Raw genomic sequence first — 16,249 nt, 5'->3', positions numbered from 1 at the left:
TTTTTGCTGCAAAATTCTGCAAAAACTGTTGCCAGGCTTTGGTACTGGTTTGGAGTGAATTGGACAACGTTGGGTTTTGAGCTAATAACCATGGCCCTAGGTTTGAGTCGCAATTGCTCTGTTAGTGGGGCACTGCAAAACACAGAGTTTTCGCTGCAAATCACTACCAAAAACCCCCTCAAAACCCTTCAAAACTTTGGCACAGGTTTGGAGAAGATCCCAAATTGTTCCTATCCTCTTTGTCCATTAGCCATGCTGGCTGGGGTTGATGGGAGTTGGAGTCAACAACATCTGCGAGGCCACAGGTTCCCCATTCCAGTTATAAACTATATTTTGTTGCCATGTTCTTTAAAGCAATACTGCCCAGAAAAGTTATCAGCTCCCGATCACTAGGCTATGGATAAAAATAAACCAATAACAGGCTGCAGAATGTTACAGGTAGAAGCAATCCTTAGCCACTTGCTGCCTCAGGCCAGTGTTTGCATGGGTGACCGCATATATCCTATTTTAAGACTCAGTGAGCTATCCAGGCTCCAGGTTTGATAAGGGTAACATTTTAACTACCTCTGCGCTCTTTTCTCCTACTTTTAAGATGGCTTTGATTAGATCTGTCAACACTCATTTCCTTCTCCCCAACCATGAAATGTGAAGTATCAATTAAACGGATAGATAGTCAAAGCGATGAATATGTATAATTCAAAGGGCTCAGCTCCTTGTCGTCTGTAGGTCACTCCTGATGGGGCCCATGCTCTTAAGATCTTTCTTCCCCGCCTTCCCCTCATTACTTTTCAAAAACTGGCAAACTGGGGGGGGGGGGAGGAGCCCCTATTCACGCCTTTGAAATTTACAGAGATTTTGAGCAGGCAGCTGTATCTTCAGATTACTGCAAATATCTGACCTTTACAAATGATAATTAAAATATAGCACTTAAAATTCATTGCTTCGATATATATTTTTAAAGGTTGCTAATCTTGGCTGATAAGGAAGGAAGGAAGGAAGGAAGGAAGGAAGGAAGATCTGGCTGTGTGCACAGCACACTTTTTTTTGCCTGTTCCCACTAATATCCTTATATTGAGGTTAGAGAACTTGGGTATTAAACACCAATACCAGACCAGATCAGAGCCAAAGAGGTTGTGTGGCCTGGTGAGAGTCCAGAGGAAAACACAGAGAGGCCTACTTCCAGACCTGAGGCTGTTTTAGATTTTATGGCTTTCTTCATCTATTCCTCACCCCCCAACCCCCCCGGTTTTGCAATGATTTTGTTATATTTTTATAATCGCGGACGCCAAAGGAAGCCAGGAATAAAGCAGCTTCCCAAGACATTCTAGGAAGTTAAAATGGCGGCCAAACTAAAAGGTAGAAGGAAACAACAACAAAAGTAAAGGAAAACGAATGCAATGAAACAAATGTACAAATAAATGAACAAATGAGGTCTTTGATGACTAAAATAATTGCTAAGCGAACAAAAAAAGTCTTGCTCACCCCTCTCCTCTTTTCAGCTCTGAGTAACATATCATCTCACCTTGTCACAGAAAACCTTGATCTGGCAGAAGGCACGATGGATGGGTTTATTGCTGCGATTATTGTAGCTGTACGTGTCAATCTGAATCATCAATGGAAGCCCCTTGACTCCTTTCTGAGAAGAGAAGTCTGTGCTCAGGCAGTTCACCGTGATGAAAATCTGATTTGGAGAAGAAGAAAGTTTAAAGTTAAACTGGTACAGAAGCGGTTGCTATCCATGAAGAGAATTCAATGAAGTCCTGCCTCTATTTAATATTTAAACTTCCACTTGCAGCACCATTTGAGAAATCGATCCCTGCTCAATAGAGGTTTGGAATTATTGTTTTAAGGGTTTTTCCAACAGTGAAGTGATTTGACGAAGCCAACTCAGCTATTCAGCTCAACTCACCTGTTCACACATGGGATACATTAGAATCAATAAAAGAATATTACTATAAGAATTGGCTGACTCATTCTAATCAATATGTGAAATCCCCACCTTTCTCCACAACCATTTCCTGATCACTCAGCACTATGGGAATAGTCACCACATGCAGTCTTTTTCTGTGCAGTTAGTGAAAGATGCAACTTTTTAAAAGGCCCAAACTCTAAGCCCCATAGCATTTTGGCTACCGTATTTTTCACTCCATAAGACGCACTTTTCCCCTCCTAAAAATTAAGGGGAAATGTGTGTGCATCTTATGGAGCGAATGCAGGCGGGAGGCTCTGCTGAGCGCTTCCTTTAAAGAGCCACACACACATTCCGCACGCTCTTTAAAGGGAGCGCGGCTCTTGGAGGAGCCTTAGCTGAACGCAGCCTCTCGCGGGCAGGGGATGAAGGCTCCCCTTGCCCGAGAGAGGCTGTGCGCGGCCAAGCAAGGAGCCAGGACAGCCAGCGGGATCACAGGGATCCTGCTGGCTGTCCTGGCTTCTTGTTTAGCTGTGTGCAGCCTCCCCAGCCCGGGCTAAACAAGAAGCCAGGACAGCGAGCGGGATCGTGCGCTGAGATCCCATTGGCTGTTCTGGCTTAGCCGCACGAAGCCTCCGCAGGGCACAGGGAGCCTTCGTCCCCGTGCCCTGCGGAGGCTTCGCGGGGCCATCCAAAAGTAACTGTCTGAATAGCCCTGGAGCTGCCACTCTACAATACTGAGATAGAAGGCTCAATGGTCAGATTCAGTGTAGAGTGGCTTCCTATTTTCCAGTGGGCCTTATGGTGGCACTGCCGATGGCTAAGAATACTAGCAAAACACAGAATTATGCAAAGACTTAAGAAAACCCACTTATAATTTTTCCCTATGCAATGACATTTGTTCAGAAAATGAAAGATGTGGAAAAGATTGGAAAAGATGTGGGGAAAGGAAGACTAAAGAAAAAAGAAGACAGACCACAGGGAGATATAGCTAATGTGCCTTACAGGGAGAATTTAACAGCATTCATCTGATTACAGAAGTCGATACTACTGTCCGGTTTTTTATGGTGCAGCCGTCTCAGCTTGTTTGCTCGACCCAGCTAATAGCACAGCGGCATTTCTGTACCTGATGGTATCACAACGCTGTGCTTGCAAACAATGCAGTTGAACTTTAACTGATGTGAGGGAAGTGGTCTGGGAGAAATCCGCTTTAGTGGGACGTGCAAAATGGACTGCATTTCCTGTCTTAACGTAAGCCTCGTCCAGGGATTTTCTGCATGGATGATGCACTTTTGAAGAAGTGGGGCAGCAAGACTGTCCCCTCCCCACATCCTGCAATGCACCGAGCATGCCCTCTGGTTGTCTGCGTAGGGAAAATGAAGGAGCAGCCTTCAAGTGGCTGGAACACTGTGAGGTCATCCAGTGGGCGTGGCCAGTGCCCCAAGGGATGTTGGGCCAGCATATTCCTGCTGCCCTCCTCTCCACACATAGGGTTGCATGCCTGCAGAATACCTGAATGGGGCTATACGGAGGTGGGGATTTTTCTTTCCCCAGTCCAGGGACCACATTCCATCCAGAGGGAAACTTTCAGGTGGCTAGAATGCAAAGGTGAGCACAGCAAGGACTATGATGTTTACCTTTCTACAGCAGGCTACATTTCTACATGGCAAAGCCAGAGGTTTAAACACGATGTCTGTTCAACCAGGGATGGAGAACTTGAGGCTCTCCAGATGTTGCTCTATAACCTCAACATCCCTGGCCATGCTGGCTGGGGTTGACGGGACATGGAATCCAACAACTGGAGGGTCTCCCCATCTGTGCCCTACACACTATGAGAACAGCTTATTATAATTCCAACCATCTCTGACTACCAAAGAATACATCCTACATATACAAGGATACTGTACATTTGGTCAAAATGCCTTAATCTCAAATATAGGAGCACTAACAAAAGGAAAATTCAAGCAAGAAACTTTCAGATAGCTGCCCTGAGCTTGGAAAAGCAGGATACAAACCAGTTAGATAAATAAATTCAGCTGCAGCAAAATTATATTGATGGAGAAGCGGAGATAGCTGAGTGATGGTAATTGATGACTACAAAAGGCCATCATTTTAGAAGATGGAATATCATCCTCCTGACACCTTAATAGATCAAGTCTCTTTAACAATCAATAATTTTAAACTTATGGCAAGCCCCTACACACAGAGGGGCGGGGGGCAAAAGCTGTTGTATCAGTATTAATGCTGTGTTATTTTGCATTATAGGAACTGGGCTAGAATTAAGGGAGACCAGTGACTTTTGCAAGGTTTTACGCCTCGGTACACTGCCCTACTAGCCTCCTTTAGAAACAGTGGGGAGGGAGGGGGCTTTTAACTCGAAAAGGCCATTCACAAGAATGTGACACTGAAGCTAGAAAATGTGCTTTGAGTGTGCTTTTAGTTTTAATTTAGCTTCATGGCCAAGATGACATCAATGCTCTATCACCTTTGCTTCTGAAAGATGACTGATGCTCAATTATCTAGATTCTCAGGAGCCTTTCAGGGATGTCTCAGAGCATCATTTATTCTCATGCTTCAGAAATCTGCTCTAGGTAGAAGGGCACTTTGATGCCACAGTGACAGATGCTCCAGAATAAGGGAGGCTGGAGGGAAGGTGGCAGAGATTACAACAACCAAACATCACACTAGTCAACAGAGAAAGATGTACCTCTGATTGCAAAATACAGTGGTACCTTGGGATGCGAACGGGATCTGTTCCAGAGCCCCATTCGCATCCTGAACAGAACGTAAGACGCAACTGCGCGTCTTGCCACTTTTGCACATGCACGTGACGTCATTTTGACCATCTGCGCATGTGGCAAAACCCAGAAGTAATGTGCTCCGTTACTTCCAGGTCGTCGTGGAGCACACCCGAAATTGCTTATCCTGAAGTGTATTTATCCCAAGGTATGACTGTACAGATAGTGAATAATTACGTGCCTTTGATAAAATTCTTTCCCCCACTATTCCACAGCAAATTGTGCATGTTCTAGGGAACACTTATGATCCGTGGAATAACAACACAGTGGTCGTTGGAAATGGCCCACAATGGGCAGAGAGGAGAGAAGTAGTCTATCCAGCAGCCATAGTAGAGAATGCAGACATGTTCTCACCAGAATTTTCCTCTGCAGGGAAATGCATGGACTCCTTCCTACTATATGAGGAAAGAAAACAATATGGAGCACTGAGTGCATATTGGTACAGAAATGGACACCCAGTTGCAATACTTTTGCTATGGCTGTCATCACTGGGTTGGGTCAAGTATAGATTATAATAGAACATAGGCATTAGGAACCTAGGAAGTTGTACTGTACAGTCTGACCATTGGTCCATCTACTTAATTTTGTCCAGTTAGCATTGTAGCTGCTCTACAGGGTTTCATCCTTACCTAGATATATCAGAGTTTGAACCAATGGCCAACCTGCTCTACCCCAAACTTCAACTGCTGGGTCCAAAACTCTGGCCTGAAGTAGTCATACATGCTCAGGCTCAAAGACGAATAGCTGAGGGCTTCTACATGGAGAAGCCTCATTTGAGGGACCACAGGTTCTCCACCCCATGCAGTGGCAGAAGGAGGGGACTCCCAGAGGACTTTTCCCTAAAGGCAAACCTGCTGTGAGTTGCAAGCTTTAAGGTTACACTGCACAGCTTCTCTTTTCCTTCGAAAGCAGATACTACAAGGCAGCATGATGACAAGTGTTGGTATCTAATCTGCAGAAGAGAGATAGTCGAAAGATGTATGCGGGTAATTTCGACTCTCAAACGTCAATACCCAAGCGCCATTTCCTCAGGGCTTGGCACTAATTAGAGAGATAAAGGTAGGCAGCAAGTTTGCTGGCATTTGAAAAAGGGAAAAAAAACACGGAGAAAACAGAGACAACGTGTACAGATGGGAGAAGAGATAGGTTGGATTTTGGCTCGGGGCACTGCAGATATATGATCACAGGGAAGAGTGGGAGAGAGATCCACATATACTTATCTCTTGTGTGTGAAAATACAGTCAGCTCTATTTAGAATCTAAACTGTATAAAAGTCTTAAGATTTAAATGGCAGGAAAATAGCAATAGGCCTTAGGTTTGCTTAGGCAATCTCCCATCCTCATTTGCAATTCTTAAATATAAAAAGGGCCCTGAAAATTCATATTATCAGCAGCAACACCTTATCAGTTGAAATGTGGCACTTCCCCAATCTGTGCCGTGCATAACGTGCTGACAGAAAGAACAGGTAGAGGCTAGAGTAGCCACACGTTATTTAATAATTGTATTTTTTTGTATTTGAGACACTTTAATATACTGGTTTTTATCTGCTCTCCACAGAGGCTGTATGTGACATGAATCAGGGTAATATTAATGGAGATTTAGGGTGATATTGCTCGCAGCATACCCATTCAAATGAATGTGCCAAACTTAAGTCATGTTTATTCATCTCAGTGGTTCTACTCTGATCACCACCCTTAGAAGATTCAAAACTGATAAAAGGTTTTGCTAAAATTGAAAAAAGGTCTTGATTGTTCAAAACAATAAAAGGCTGAGGGAAGAGAACTAAATAGAAGCTGCAGGGGCAGGAAGAGACTCTTTGGTGAATTTGAGACAAAAGGATGTTTCATAGGTGTATTGCGCAGCGCAAGTGTTTAATTTACTACATTATCCAGGCAACCACTACAAGTCTCCATGTGGGAGAAAGACACACGTGTAAAATGAGAATTAACATTTGATTTTGCACAATATATACAGTGAAGTCGCTGGCTGTACAGCAGGCTTCATAGTGCCTTCCAGATGCTTTGTTTCCAGATGTTAGCTTAGTGAGGAACAACTCGCATACCAAAACTGATGTGGAAGCCACTGTCAGAAGTAAAAAAGATAGCTAGGAAATGGTTTTGACAGACTTGCTATGCTTTCTCATTCAGAAAATCTCAGTGTTCCCACATTCACTTATTACAAGCTGAAACCTATGGAAGGTAGCATCAGAAATATGGACAGAAATATTACAACTCACATAGAAGAAGAAGAAGAAGAAGAAGAAGAAGAAGAAGAAGAAGAAGAAGAAGAAGAAGAAGAAGAGTAGTAGTAGTAGTAGTAGTAGTAGTAGTTTGGATTTGATATCCCACTTTATCACTACCCCAAGGAGTCTCAAAGCAGCCAACAATCTCCTTTTCCCTTCCTCCCCTACAATGAACACTCTGTGAGGTGAGTGAGGCTGAGAGACTTCAGAGAAGTGTGACTAGCCCAAGGTCACCTAGCAGCTGCATGTGGAGGAGTGGGGAATCGAACCCAGTTCACCAGATTATGAGTCCACTGCGCTTAACCACTACACCACACTGGCTCTCATACTGTTTTGTGTTTGATTTATTACAGTCACAGATGGTGTTCAGAGGATTACATTTCTGACAGCATGCCACGTTTAACAATAAATATAAAAACTCTGAACTGAAAGTGGTTTTCCCCAGCTTTCAGAATTTTTCTAGCCAGAGTGACTCCTACATCAGTCTTAAAAAAATTTTTTTATAGGCCTTCAGTTATAATGATAATAAAAAAAACACCTTAAACACAACCTTTTTGCTTATTTTCTTAAATCAACAATCAGCTGCTTAAAAAATGAAGAAGAAAATAGAGAAGGCCTAAACGGTCTGGTGTAGTAAATTCCTGAGATAAATTGGAGACTAGGTTTCTAGTACCTACGGTTTGGAAACATAGGAATCCGCTGTTTACCAAAGGCGACCATTTATCCATCTAGCACAATATTTTATTCTCTGGCTTCCAGTGGCACATCGCTTGCTGTCTGCAGGAGCTTGTGTCTCCCAAGCCAAAGCAATAGTCTCCCAGCAGGGGCGTTGCTGCCACTTACTGGGAGGACATGGGAAAGACGGAGGGAGGCTGTGTGAGTGAGTGTGCCGGTAGGAGTACTTGACCCGCTTCTGAGGTCTAGCTCCGAGAGCCTTCTGGCGGTTCCCTCCCTGCGAGAAGTGAGGTTGTAGGGAACCAGGCAGAGGGCCTTCTTGGTAGTGGCACCTGCCCTGTGGAATGCCTTCCTATCAGATGTCAAGGAAATAACTATCTGACTTTTAGAAGACATCTGAAGGCAGCCCTGTTTAGGAAAGTTTTTAATGTTAGATGTTTTATTTTGCTTTTAATTCTGTTGGGAGCTGCCCAGATGAGCGGGGCATTAATCATCATCATCATCATCATCATCATCATCATTGTCGTCATCTGCCGAACCACCCTCCTCCCGCAAGTAGCAATGGTGCCCCTGCCAGCAGGTTGCCACTACAGGCAAGATGCTCCTATTTCATCTGGGACCTTTATCACACTTCACGAACCTGGGACCTTCTTCATGCTTAAAACAGCAAGGAACTGGATAGCCCATCACCTGTTCCAACGTTGTTGTTGTTTTAAAGGAGAATCTGTATCATCTGTATAACAATTACTTATTGTTACAGGACATCTAATCAACTCCAAAAGTACAATTGCGTAGGATTGCACGGTCAGGCACTCACAAGATGCTTTAAATATCTTTTCTCCTAAAAAGAATGATTCTGTTCAGAGTTCAAGCCAGACACTGCCTCTAAGCAGGGCGTTGCATTACACACAGACACATGTTGCATTTTCCTGACATTACCAATTGAAACGATTAGCTGGATTTGTCTTGATCTTGAATCAATGACTGGGCATTTCTCAGGTTGCGGACAAGGACTAAAACAGACTAAGATGGATGTTGGGCGGAATTGCTGTGAAATTGAAGTAGCCTCCTCCTCAAACTAGATTTACACAAATGTGTTGATGCTGTATATTTCATCTGTAGTAAGCTATCCTACTGGAGTTGTTTTTTCAGGATGAGGGGGTGGAAAAGGAGGATTTGGCAGGTCGTGATATTTATTTAACTGTTCTTATCAGGGAATTATTTGGGTTTGTTTTTTGCAACTTCTTTCTTGAAATAAAATTATGATGATGATGATCAGCTAGCAGGTGGTGCAAAAGGCTTCAACCCTGTAACTTGGAGAACCACTGTCCGGCAGAAAATATAATTCAAAGATAGACGGACAAATAGTCTGATGTGGCAGAAGGAAGCTTTCCATGTTCCTAGCAACTTTTGTATGTTAAAAACAAGCATCCTTTTGTTTGTTTGGGCAAAGAACTGTATATTCAACTCTAGGGAGTTCTATCTTCATGCCATAAAATAAATTAAGAGATCCACTGCTAACACTTAAAATTTTAAACAAAAGTATCAACCCATTATATTTTAATCATTTGTTTTTGTTTCTGCATTTGTTTTTGTTTCTGGTTTTTAGAATCTTGCTGCCAGTCCCAAGCCCTAAACACTGGGCACAGTAGAGCTTTAAATAAACAAAACTCCTTTGTGCAGAGTAAGTGCAGCTTTTATAGTTTCTTTTGACATCCGTTACCTTATAAATTCATGCAAAGTCAACGCCTTTGTTCTAGCTCAATACCAATGTCTCCAGCAAATGTTTACCTTTCCCTTTAAGAAGCTTCCTTTACCCTGCACCACACCCCAGCAACTACATAAAAACTCGGTTTGCTGCAAATGGTAGGTGCACACCTGTTCGGCCATTCGTATACACTGCAGTTGCTAGATGCATTGCAACCACAGCGTTTTATTTAAAACACCCTGCTTTATGTGCCATTTAAAGAACCCTGGCTCTCAGCCAAATTCTACACTAGTTTTGGTAGTGGTGTTTATACAGCATTTCTTCTTTTCTAATTTTTAAAGTACTAAATGTTAACGGAAATTATACGTTTTTGTACGTGTTAACAAGAAAAAAATTAAATACACACATGTGCATAGCCGCAGAAACCAAAGGTTGCAAATTATGAGGTTCTGCAGGTATGGTAGGGATCTCTACTCATATTAGAGGCTGCTTACCCTTGCAAAACTACAGGGTCAGAAAACACTTTAGCAGGGTTGATCACACTGTTAGGCAGAATGAGGCGAGATTATCAGGTGGCAGCTGTTGGGGGGCAGGAAAAAGCAGTGAGAGGTTGGAGGGCAGAACTCTATGTGCCACATTGGCCGTCCTGACCCCCTCTAAGTTAGTCTATTGTCTTGACATATGGCAGAGGACACTGGTGTTGAAATTCAATTCTACGCCTCTGCCCTGCTCCCTCTTCTGGGTCTGCAAAAAGCACAGGTGTGCACAAGCTTTGAACACACATAAAATGGTCATTCCCTGTATGTGGGAGTGTGTATGTGTGTGCATGCTCCTATGCTCCATGTCCTCCTTCTTTGGAGGTCTTTAAGCAGAGGCTTGACAACCATATGTCAGGAGCGCTCTGATGGTGTTTCCTGCTTGGCAGGGGGTTGGACTCGATGGCCCTTGTGGTCTCTTCCAACTCTATGATTCTATGATTCTATGATTATCCTTTGCCTCAGGCAGCAAAATATATTTGGCCAGACCTGAGCTTAAAAATTAAAGAATTATCAGATGTATGATGGGTTTATACACACATACACAGGTACCGGGCAAAGGGAAGATGTTATTAGAAAGCGAAGGCCAAAGGCCCAGCAATGTTAAGGGTGCAAGATTTGTGTCACAACTCTCCATTCAAAAGAGCCCATCAGAATAAGAGTTATCGACTCCCAACAAAACAAGATGAATGATGCACTAAAGACCAAAATAAGAACATTTATGTTCCTTCCAAATATTGCCCCTTGCAAGGGTTGCACATGCAGGCTTCTCTGGTGCCACCAGCAAACTAGTCTGGTGCCAGGAGGCAGCACAGACGTGCTAATCTTGTGACAAGAGGGTACGAGTTTTGTGGGTGAAAAGGGAAAGGAAAAGGATACAGTTCCTCTAAGGCTGTCATTCCCAATCTGGTGCCTCCAGATGTCTTGGGCTGATGGAAGATGTAGTGTAATCCAAAACATCTGGAGGCACCAGGATAGGGAAGGCTATTCGAAGGCCAATTCTCTCCCTCCCTATGATTTTTCATGGGTTATACATAATAATAGGGCCAAGGTCAACTATGGAAACAAGCTTTTTATCAAGGATGGGGAACACACGCCTAATCTGGTGCATGTTGCTCTAAAATATTCTAAAGCAGTGCTTCTCAACTTGTGATAGTTCACAGTATGGGTCACGTGGTATAGTGCTTAAAAAGATCCACAGCAATCTAAAGATCTAAACAAGCAACTCTGCCCACATGGAAGTAGCTTCCCTATGGTATGGATGAGTCCCAGTTGGTTGGATTTTGTATTTACTCATTATCTTTATATAACATTTTTCCTCCAAAGAGCTCAAGGTGTCATACTAGGTCCTCCCCTCCCTATTTTACACAGAGTAACCCTACAACAGGCATCCCCAAACTCAGTCCTCCAGCTGTTTTGGGACTACAATTCCCATCATCCCTAACCACTGGTCCTGTTAGCTAGGGATGATGGGAGTTGTAGTTCCAAAACAGCTGGTGGGCCGAGTTTGGGGATGCCTCCCCTACGAGGTAGGTTCAGCTGAGAGGCACTCCCTGGCTCAAGACCACCCCGTGAGCTTCACAGGTGAGTGGGAATTTGAACCTGGGTCTTCCCAGTGCTGGCCCAAGACTCTTAACAACCACAACACAGAAAAGTCCATGACCTGTGTTATCAGTCTGGCTCCTGTGGCTGACACATTCGCACATGCCTCAGCACTCTTGAGACTGCACTATATAGGCTTCCATGTTGCCAGGGGTGTCACTGAGCACAGTGAATATGATGGTATCAATATGAAGATCCCTTCTCCTTCAAAAGTCGCTAGGATAAAATATATTCCGCTTTAAGAAAGTGCTTTTTTTCCACATTCAACTCCAGGTGGTGCTCTGGTACACTGAACCTTGAATCTTAATTTCCGTAAGAGAGGCCTTTGTATGGGTGAAATTCATTTTAATCTCAAAATTGTGGGAAAAGAGGGAAATGGCCCTGGAACAATGGAGCCAGTTTAAAAAACTATCCTTAAGGGAGGCTGTAATTAAAGCTTCCAGCTCTCTGGAGTGAGGTAATTGTGGAGTGGGGTGGGGGTGGGGAGCCTTCTCCACAGGAGGGAATCTTATCTGCAAATGACTAGGTGAGCGAGAACCAGTTAATGCCCAGATATGGAAACAGCTCACCATGTGATCTTTCAAGCATTATGCCTCACATGAACCTATGGGAGGTAGGAATAGTATTGCAGTGTGAAGGGTGAGGAACACAAATCAGTGGGCGTTTCCTTCCCCCCCCAAGACCTGCAACCCCGAATTATTATTATTACAAGCTAATTCTTGTCAAAATACTTGGGTTATCAGTGCACACCTGTAGTCAGAGATAGCTGATACCTATGAAAATAATGTTCACAAATCACTGTAAGAAGATGCTACAGCAGAAATGGCAGGCACCTCGACTGCCACAACTGCTGGTGTCAGGGTGACCAAAGGGTAGGAATGTCAGAAGCTGTCTCATAGGGTCCATCTAGCTCAGGATCGCCAACACTGACTTGTCAGCAGCTCCCTCCGATTTCAGATTTTCTCCAGCCCTACCTGGAGAAGCCAAGGAGGAGGAGGAGGAGGAGGAGGAGGAGGAGTTTGGATTTGATATCCCGCTTTATCACTACCCTAGGGAGTCTCAAAGCGGCCAACATTCTCCTTTCCCTTCCTCCCCCACAACAAACACGCTGTGAGGTGAGTGGGGCTGAGAGACTTCAAAGAAGTGTGACTAGCCCAAGGTCACCCAGCAGCTGCATGTGGAGGAACAGAGACGCGAACCCGGTTCACCAGATTACGAGTCCACCGCTCTTAACCACTACACCACACCGAAACCTTTCGACTGCAAAGCAGATGCTCCTCCATACATTAGCCGCAAAATAGCCTGAGCCCCAACAATAGCTCAAAAATAAAGAGACGCTCTATGCTGCTAACGAGGGAGAAAAGTGATGAAGGAAACAGGACTGGTGTTATGGCATGTGTTAAAATGAGGTACCTCCTTCCCTCAGAGCCTCTGGTCCCTCCTCATTCAATCTCCCCCAGGCCTGGCAAGGTCCACTGAGTTCTCCATCAACCCAGGCCATGGCTGCACATCCATTTGTTTCTTGCTGTGCATCCCTACTCTGCTCCCCTCCTATGCTAGTCTCCTGAGGAGATTCAGGTGAACAGCTGAACATCATGACCCAGGTGGAGCCACCCAGCAGAGGCTGTGTGGCTGTACTTGCCCAGCTCTGCCATGTGGGAACAGCTCTGCTTGCCACCCCCCTTGCCTGCAAAACATGTCAAAGAACACTAGGAGGGACAAATCTGTAGTCACATCCCTTGGCAATGCGTGTTCAGTGCATTTACATAAACTGCCACTTATGCTCTTCCATCTGAACTTACCTTTAGCAAGCTCTGCCTATTTGCTGCAGTAGGTCGACAATTAGCAAAGATTTATCATACGAATGAGAATTTATGTTGGAAGTGTAAAGAAAAAGAAGGCACCTTTTATCATATGTGTTGGATGTGTCCTAAGGTTAAGGACTTCTGGGAAAAGATTTAGAATGAGTTGAAAAAAATGTTGAAAAATACATTTGTTAAGAAACCAGAAGCCTTTTTACTTGGAATAATAGGATTGGAATTGCCCAAAAAAGATGTTAGATTATTTTTGTATGCCACTACAGCATCAAGACTGCTATTAGCTAAAAATTGGAAATCTCAAAAAATACCAACGGTAGAAGAATTGCAGATGAAGATGTTGGAGTTTTTGGAGTTGGCTGGCCTGACTGGAAGAATCCGCGATCAGAAAGAAGAGGAATATTAAGGAGATTGGAAGAAATTTAAAGATTATCTAGCTAAATATTGTAATATAAGATAATTAGAAGGTACTTGAAAGTATCAAATAGGCCTAGGATTAGAATAAGAATGTTGTATAGTAATATGTATTTAAGCCAATAAGAAAAGAGATGAAGATAGTAAATTGAAGGAGTTAACTGTATTAGAAAGATGATCTTGGAGAACTGTTACAAAGGTGTTACAATGAAATTCAGTTAGGGGGGGATACAGGAAGTCAGATAACAATGAAAGTTAATTTGGATTTTAGAAGTATTAAGTGTTTTTATTTATTTATTCCTTTTTCCTTTTAGTATTGTAATGTGTTTCGTTTTGTGTTTCTTATATGTTATATTTGTTATAAATGTTGAAAATTAATATTTTTATTTTTTTAAAAAAAGACAATGACCAGCCTCACATCAATTCCCAAACCAATAGGGCCTCTTTGCAGGTGCTGCAGGGCTTGTACTAGGACCTTGGCAGATCATGCACTGGTTCCCTGCTGGTTAGAGGGTGCAACTACAGGTAGTTCCTGCTGAAACTTTCAGACAGCACTCCATAATCCTCTTCACTTGTGATGTCAGGTGACGATAGTGGAACAATCAGGTGGCTCCATGGGAAAAGCATTCCAAAGGTGAGATGCCACCAATGGAAGCACTCTCTTCCCCCACCTTTGACTCCCTCACTTCAGAGGGTGAGGCCACCCAGAGGACGATCTCTGCAATGACCGTAATGGGCAGGCTAATGTGGCGGGGGTGATCCTTGGGGACTCAGGTCCCAAATCACATAGAGCATTAATGGCAAGCACTATTACCTTTATTTGTGCTCTAAAAATGGACAAGGAGCCAGTGAGACTGTTGAAACACTGGAAAAATATCCCCCCCCCCCGCCCGCCCATTGCCTGGTTTGTTAGCAGCCTAGCTTGTTTTTGGACTACCATAACTAGGTGGCGCTGTGGTCGAAACCACAGAGCCTAGGGCTTGCCAATCAGAAGGTCGGCGGTTCAAATCCCCGCTACGGGGTGAGCTCCCGTTGCTCGGTCCCTGCTCCTGCCCACCTAGCAGTTCGAAAGCACGTCAGAGTGCAAGTAGATAAATAGGTACCGCTCCGGCAGGAAGGTAAACGGCGTTTCCGTGTGCTGCTCTGGTTTGCCAGAAGCAGCTTTGTCATGCTGGCCACATGACCCAGAAGCTGTCTGGGGACAAATGCCGGCTCTCTCGGCCTATGGAGCCAGATGAGCGCCGCAACCCCAGAGTTGTCCGCAACTGGGCCTAATGGTCAGGGGTACCTTTACCTGTTTTTGGACTAGCTTGTTTTTGGACTAACCCAGCCTAGCAGGGTTTTGGACTAACTGTGGCTTCTGGGCAGTCTTCAAAGGCAGCCCCACAGACAATGCTTCATAGTAACCTAAACTCTGCTGGAAAGGACTGTGGGACAGTTAAGAGTAAAATCCCACCAGTGTTTCTCGAACCAGGATAATACTTCATTTTCAACCAATAAAAAAACCGTAATAGCAATTGCTATTTTTGTTTTGTGAGTGGCAATAGGTTACTAAGACTTAGGTTCCCGCAGGATATTTGCTTCATACCATGGAGACCAGGGTCAGGCCGACCTGGGCTGCAACTTAATAGCGCTGATTGAAGTAAAAGGCATTTCAACAGCAGGCTTGTAATTTCTGGTTAAGACTATTAGCCAGCATTCAACTGCAGGTAGGAATGATCTGAACTGCAATCCTGCAGACAAACACCGACAACGCCGAGGCAGGCCAAGGATGCTGTGAAGCTAGAGTTATCCAGGGGGAGGAAAAGCACGGAGTAATGATGTCAGGCTGTGTGTTGCGTCATGCTTAGATGCTTCAGTAAGAGTAGAGCATCCCTCTGTTTCCTGTAGTGTTTCCTTTTGCCCTTAGAAATTGCTTTACAGAAGGATGGAAGAAGGCAAGTTATGCACACATGCTAAGGGCTATTTTGTTTGTCCATTCGTTTTGTAGGAAGTGGGTAATAGTTTATTTTTTTATTATTATTATTTGGTGCAATGGACCTAACGGTCAGGGGTCCCTTTACCTTTACCTTTTATGCACAGCACTTGTAAAGGTTCCCTCCTATGTTATTAACATCTTTTCAATAAAATGCTAACATTCTTCTGCAGGCAAACGACTCATGCACAATGGGGGATTTGTCTCACTAAGCACAGCAGGATGTACTCTTTCATCAGCAAACATCAATAGCCCAAAATCACTCGGGCTATCAATGAAAGCTTTTCTGAACTCTTCTGCAAATGGACTTCCTTCGCTCAGTATTAAAACAGTCCGCCCGCTCCTAGTGTCACAATGGGCTGTCTTCAACCCTAAGCCTGGAAAATCCTATGCAGAAATGCAAGGATCACGTTTATCTTCCTTATATGCAGTCATGGCTACTCTTACTGAAAGGTCAAAGCATTACATTGTCACTGGGTTTTCCCTCTGGTTCCAAACTGTTTTCAGCTGCTTTTATTTACTCTAACAAAACAGAATGCAGCAGCACCATTACACCTTTCCTTTCCGTTAAAT

At 43.9% G+C, this 16,249-nt stretch overlaps 1 protein-coding gene across 2 annotated transcripts in view; it reads right to left on the bottom strand.

Moving 5' to 3' along the window:
- GRHL2 (grainyhead like transcription factor 2) overlaps positions 1–16,249 on the bottom strand; it is a 73,969-nt gene that overhangs the window by 28,832 nt on the left and 28,888 nt on the right. For both annotated transcript variants that reach the window (XM_083622725.1, XM_083622726.1), the window contains exon 9: positions 1,523–1,681. In XM_083622725.1, the coding sequence (XP_083478851.1) occupies positions 1,523–1,681 (159 nt within the window). The remainder of the gene's footprint in view (positions 1–1,522; positions 1,682–16,249) is intronic.

Source organism: Podarcis filfolensis (assembly GCF_964270895.1).
Source record: "Podarcis filfolensis genome assembly, chromosome: 7".
Lineage (NCBI taxonomy): Eukaryota > Metazoa > Chordata > Lepidosauria > Squamata > Lacertidae > Podarcis > Podarcis filfolensis.
The sequence above is the reverse complement of the archived record's forward strand: the minus strand, read 5'-3'. Positions and strand labels throughout refer to the sequence as shown.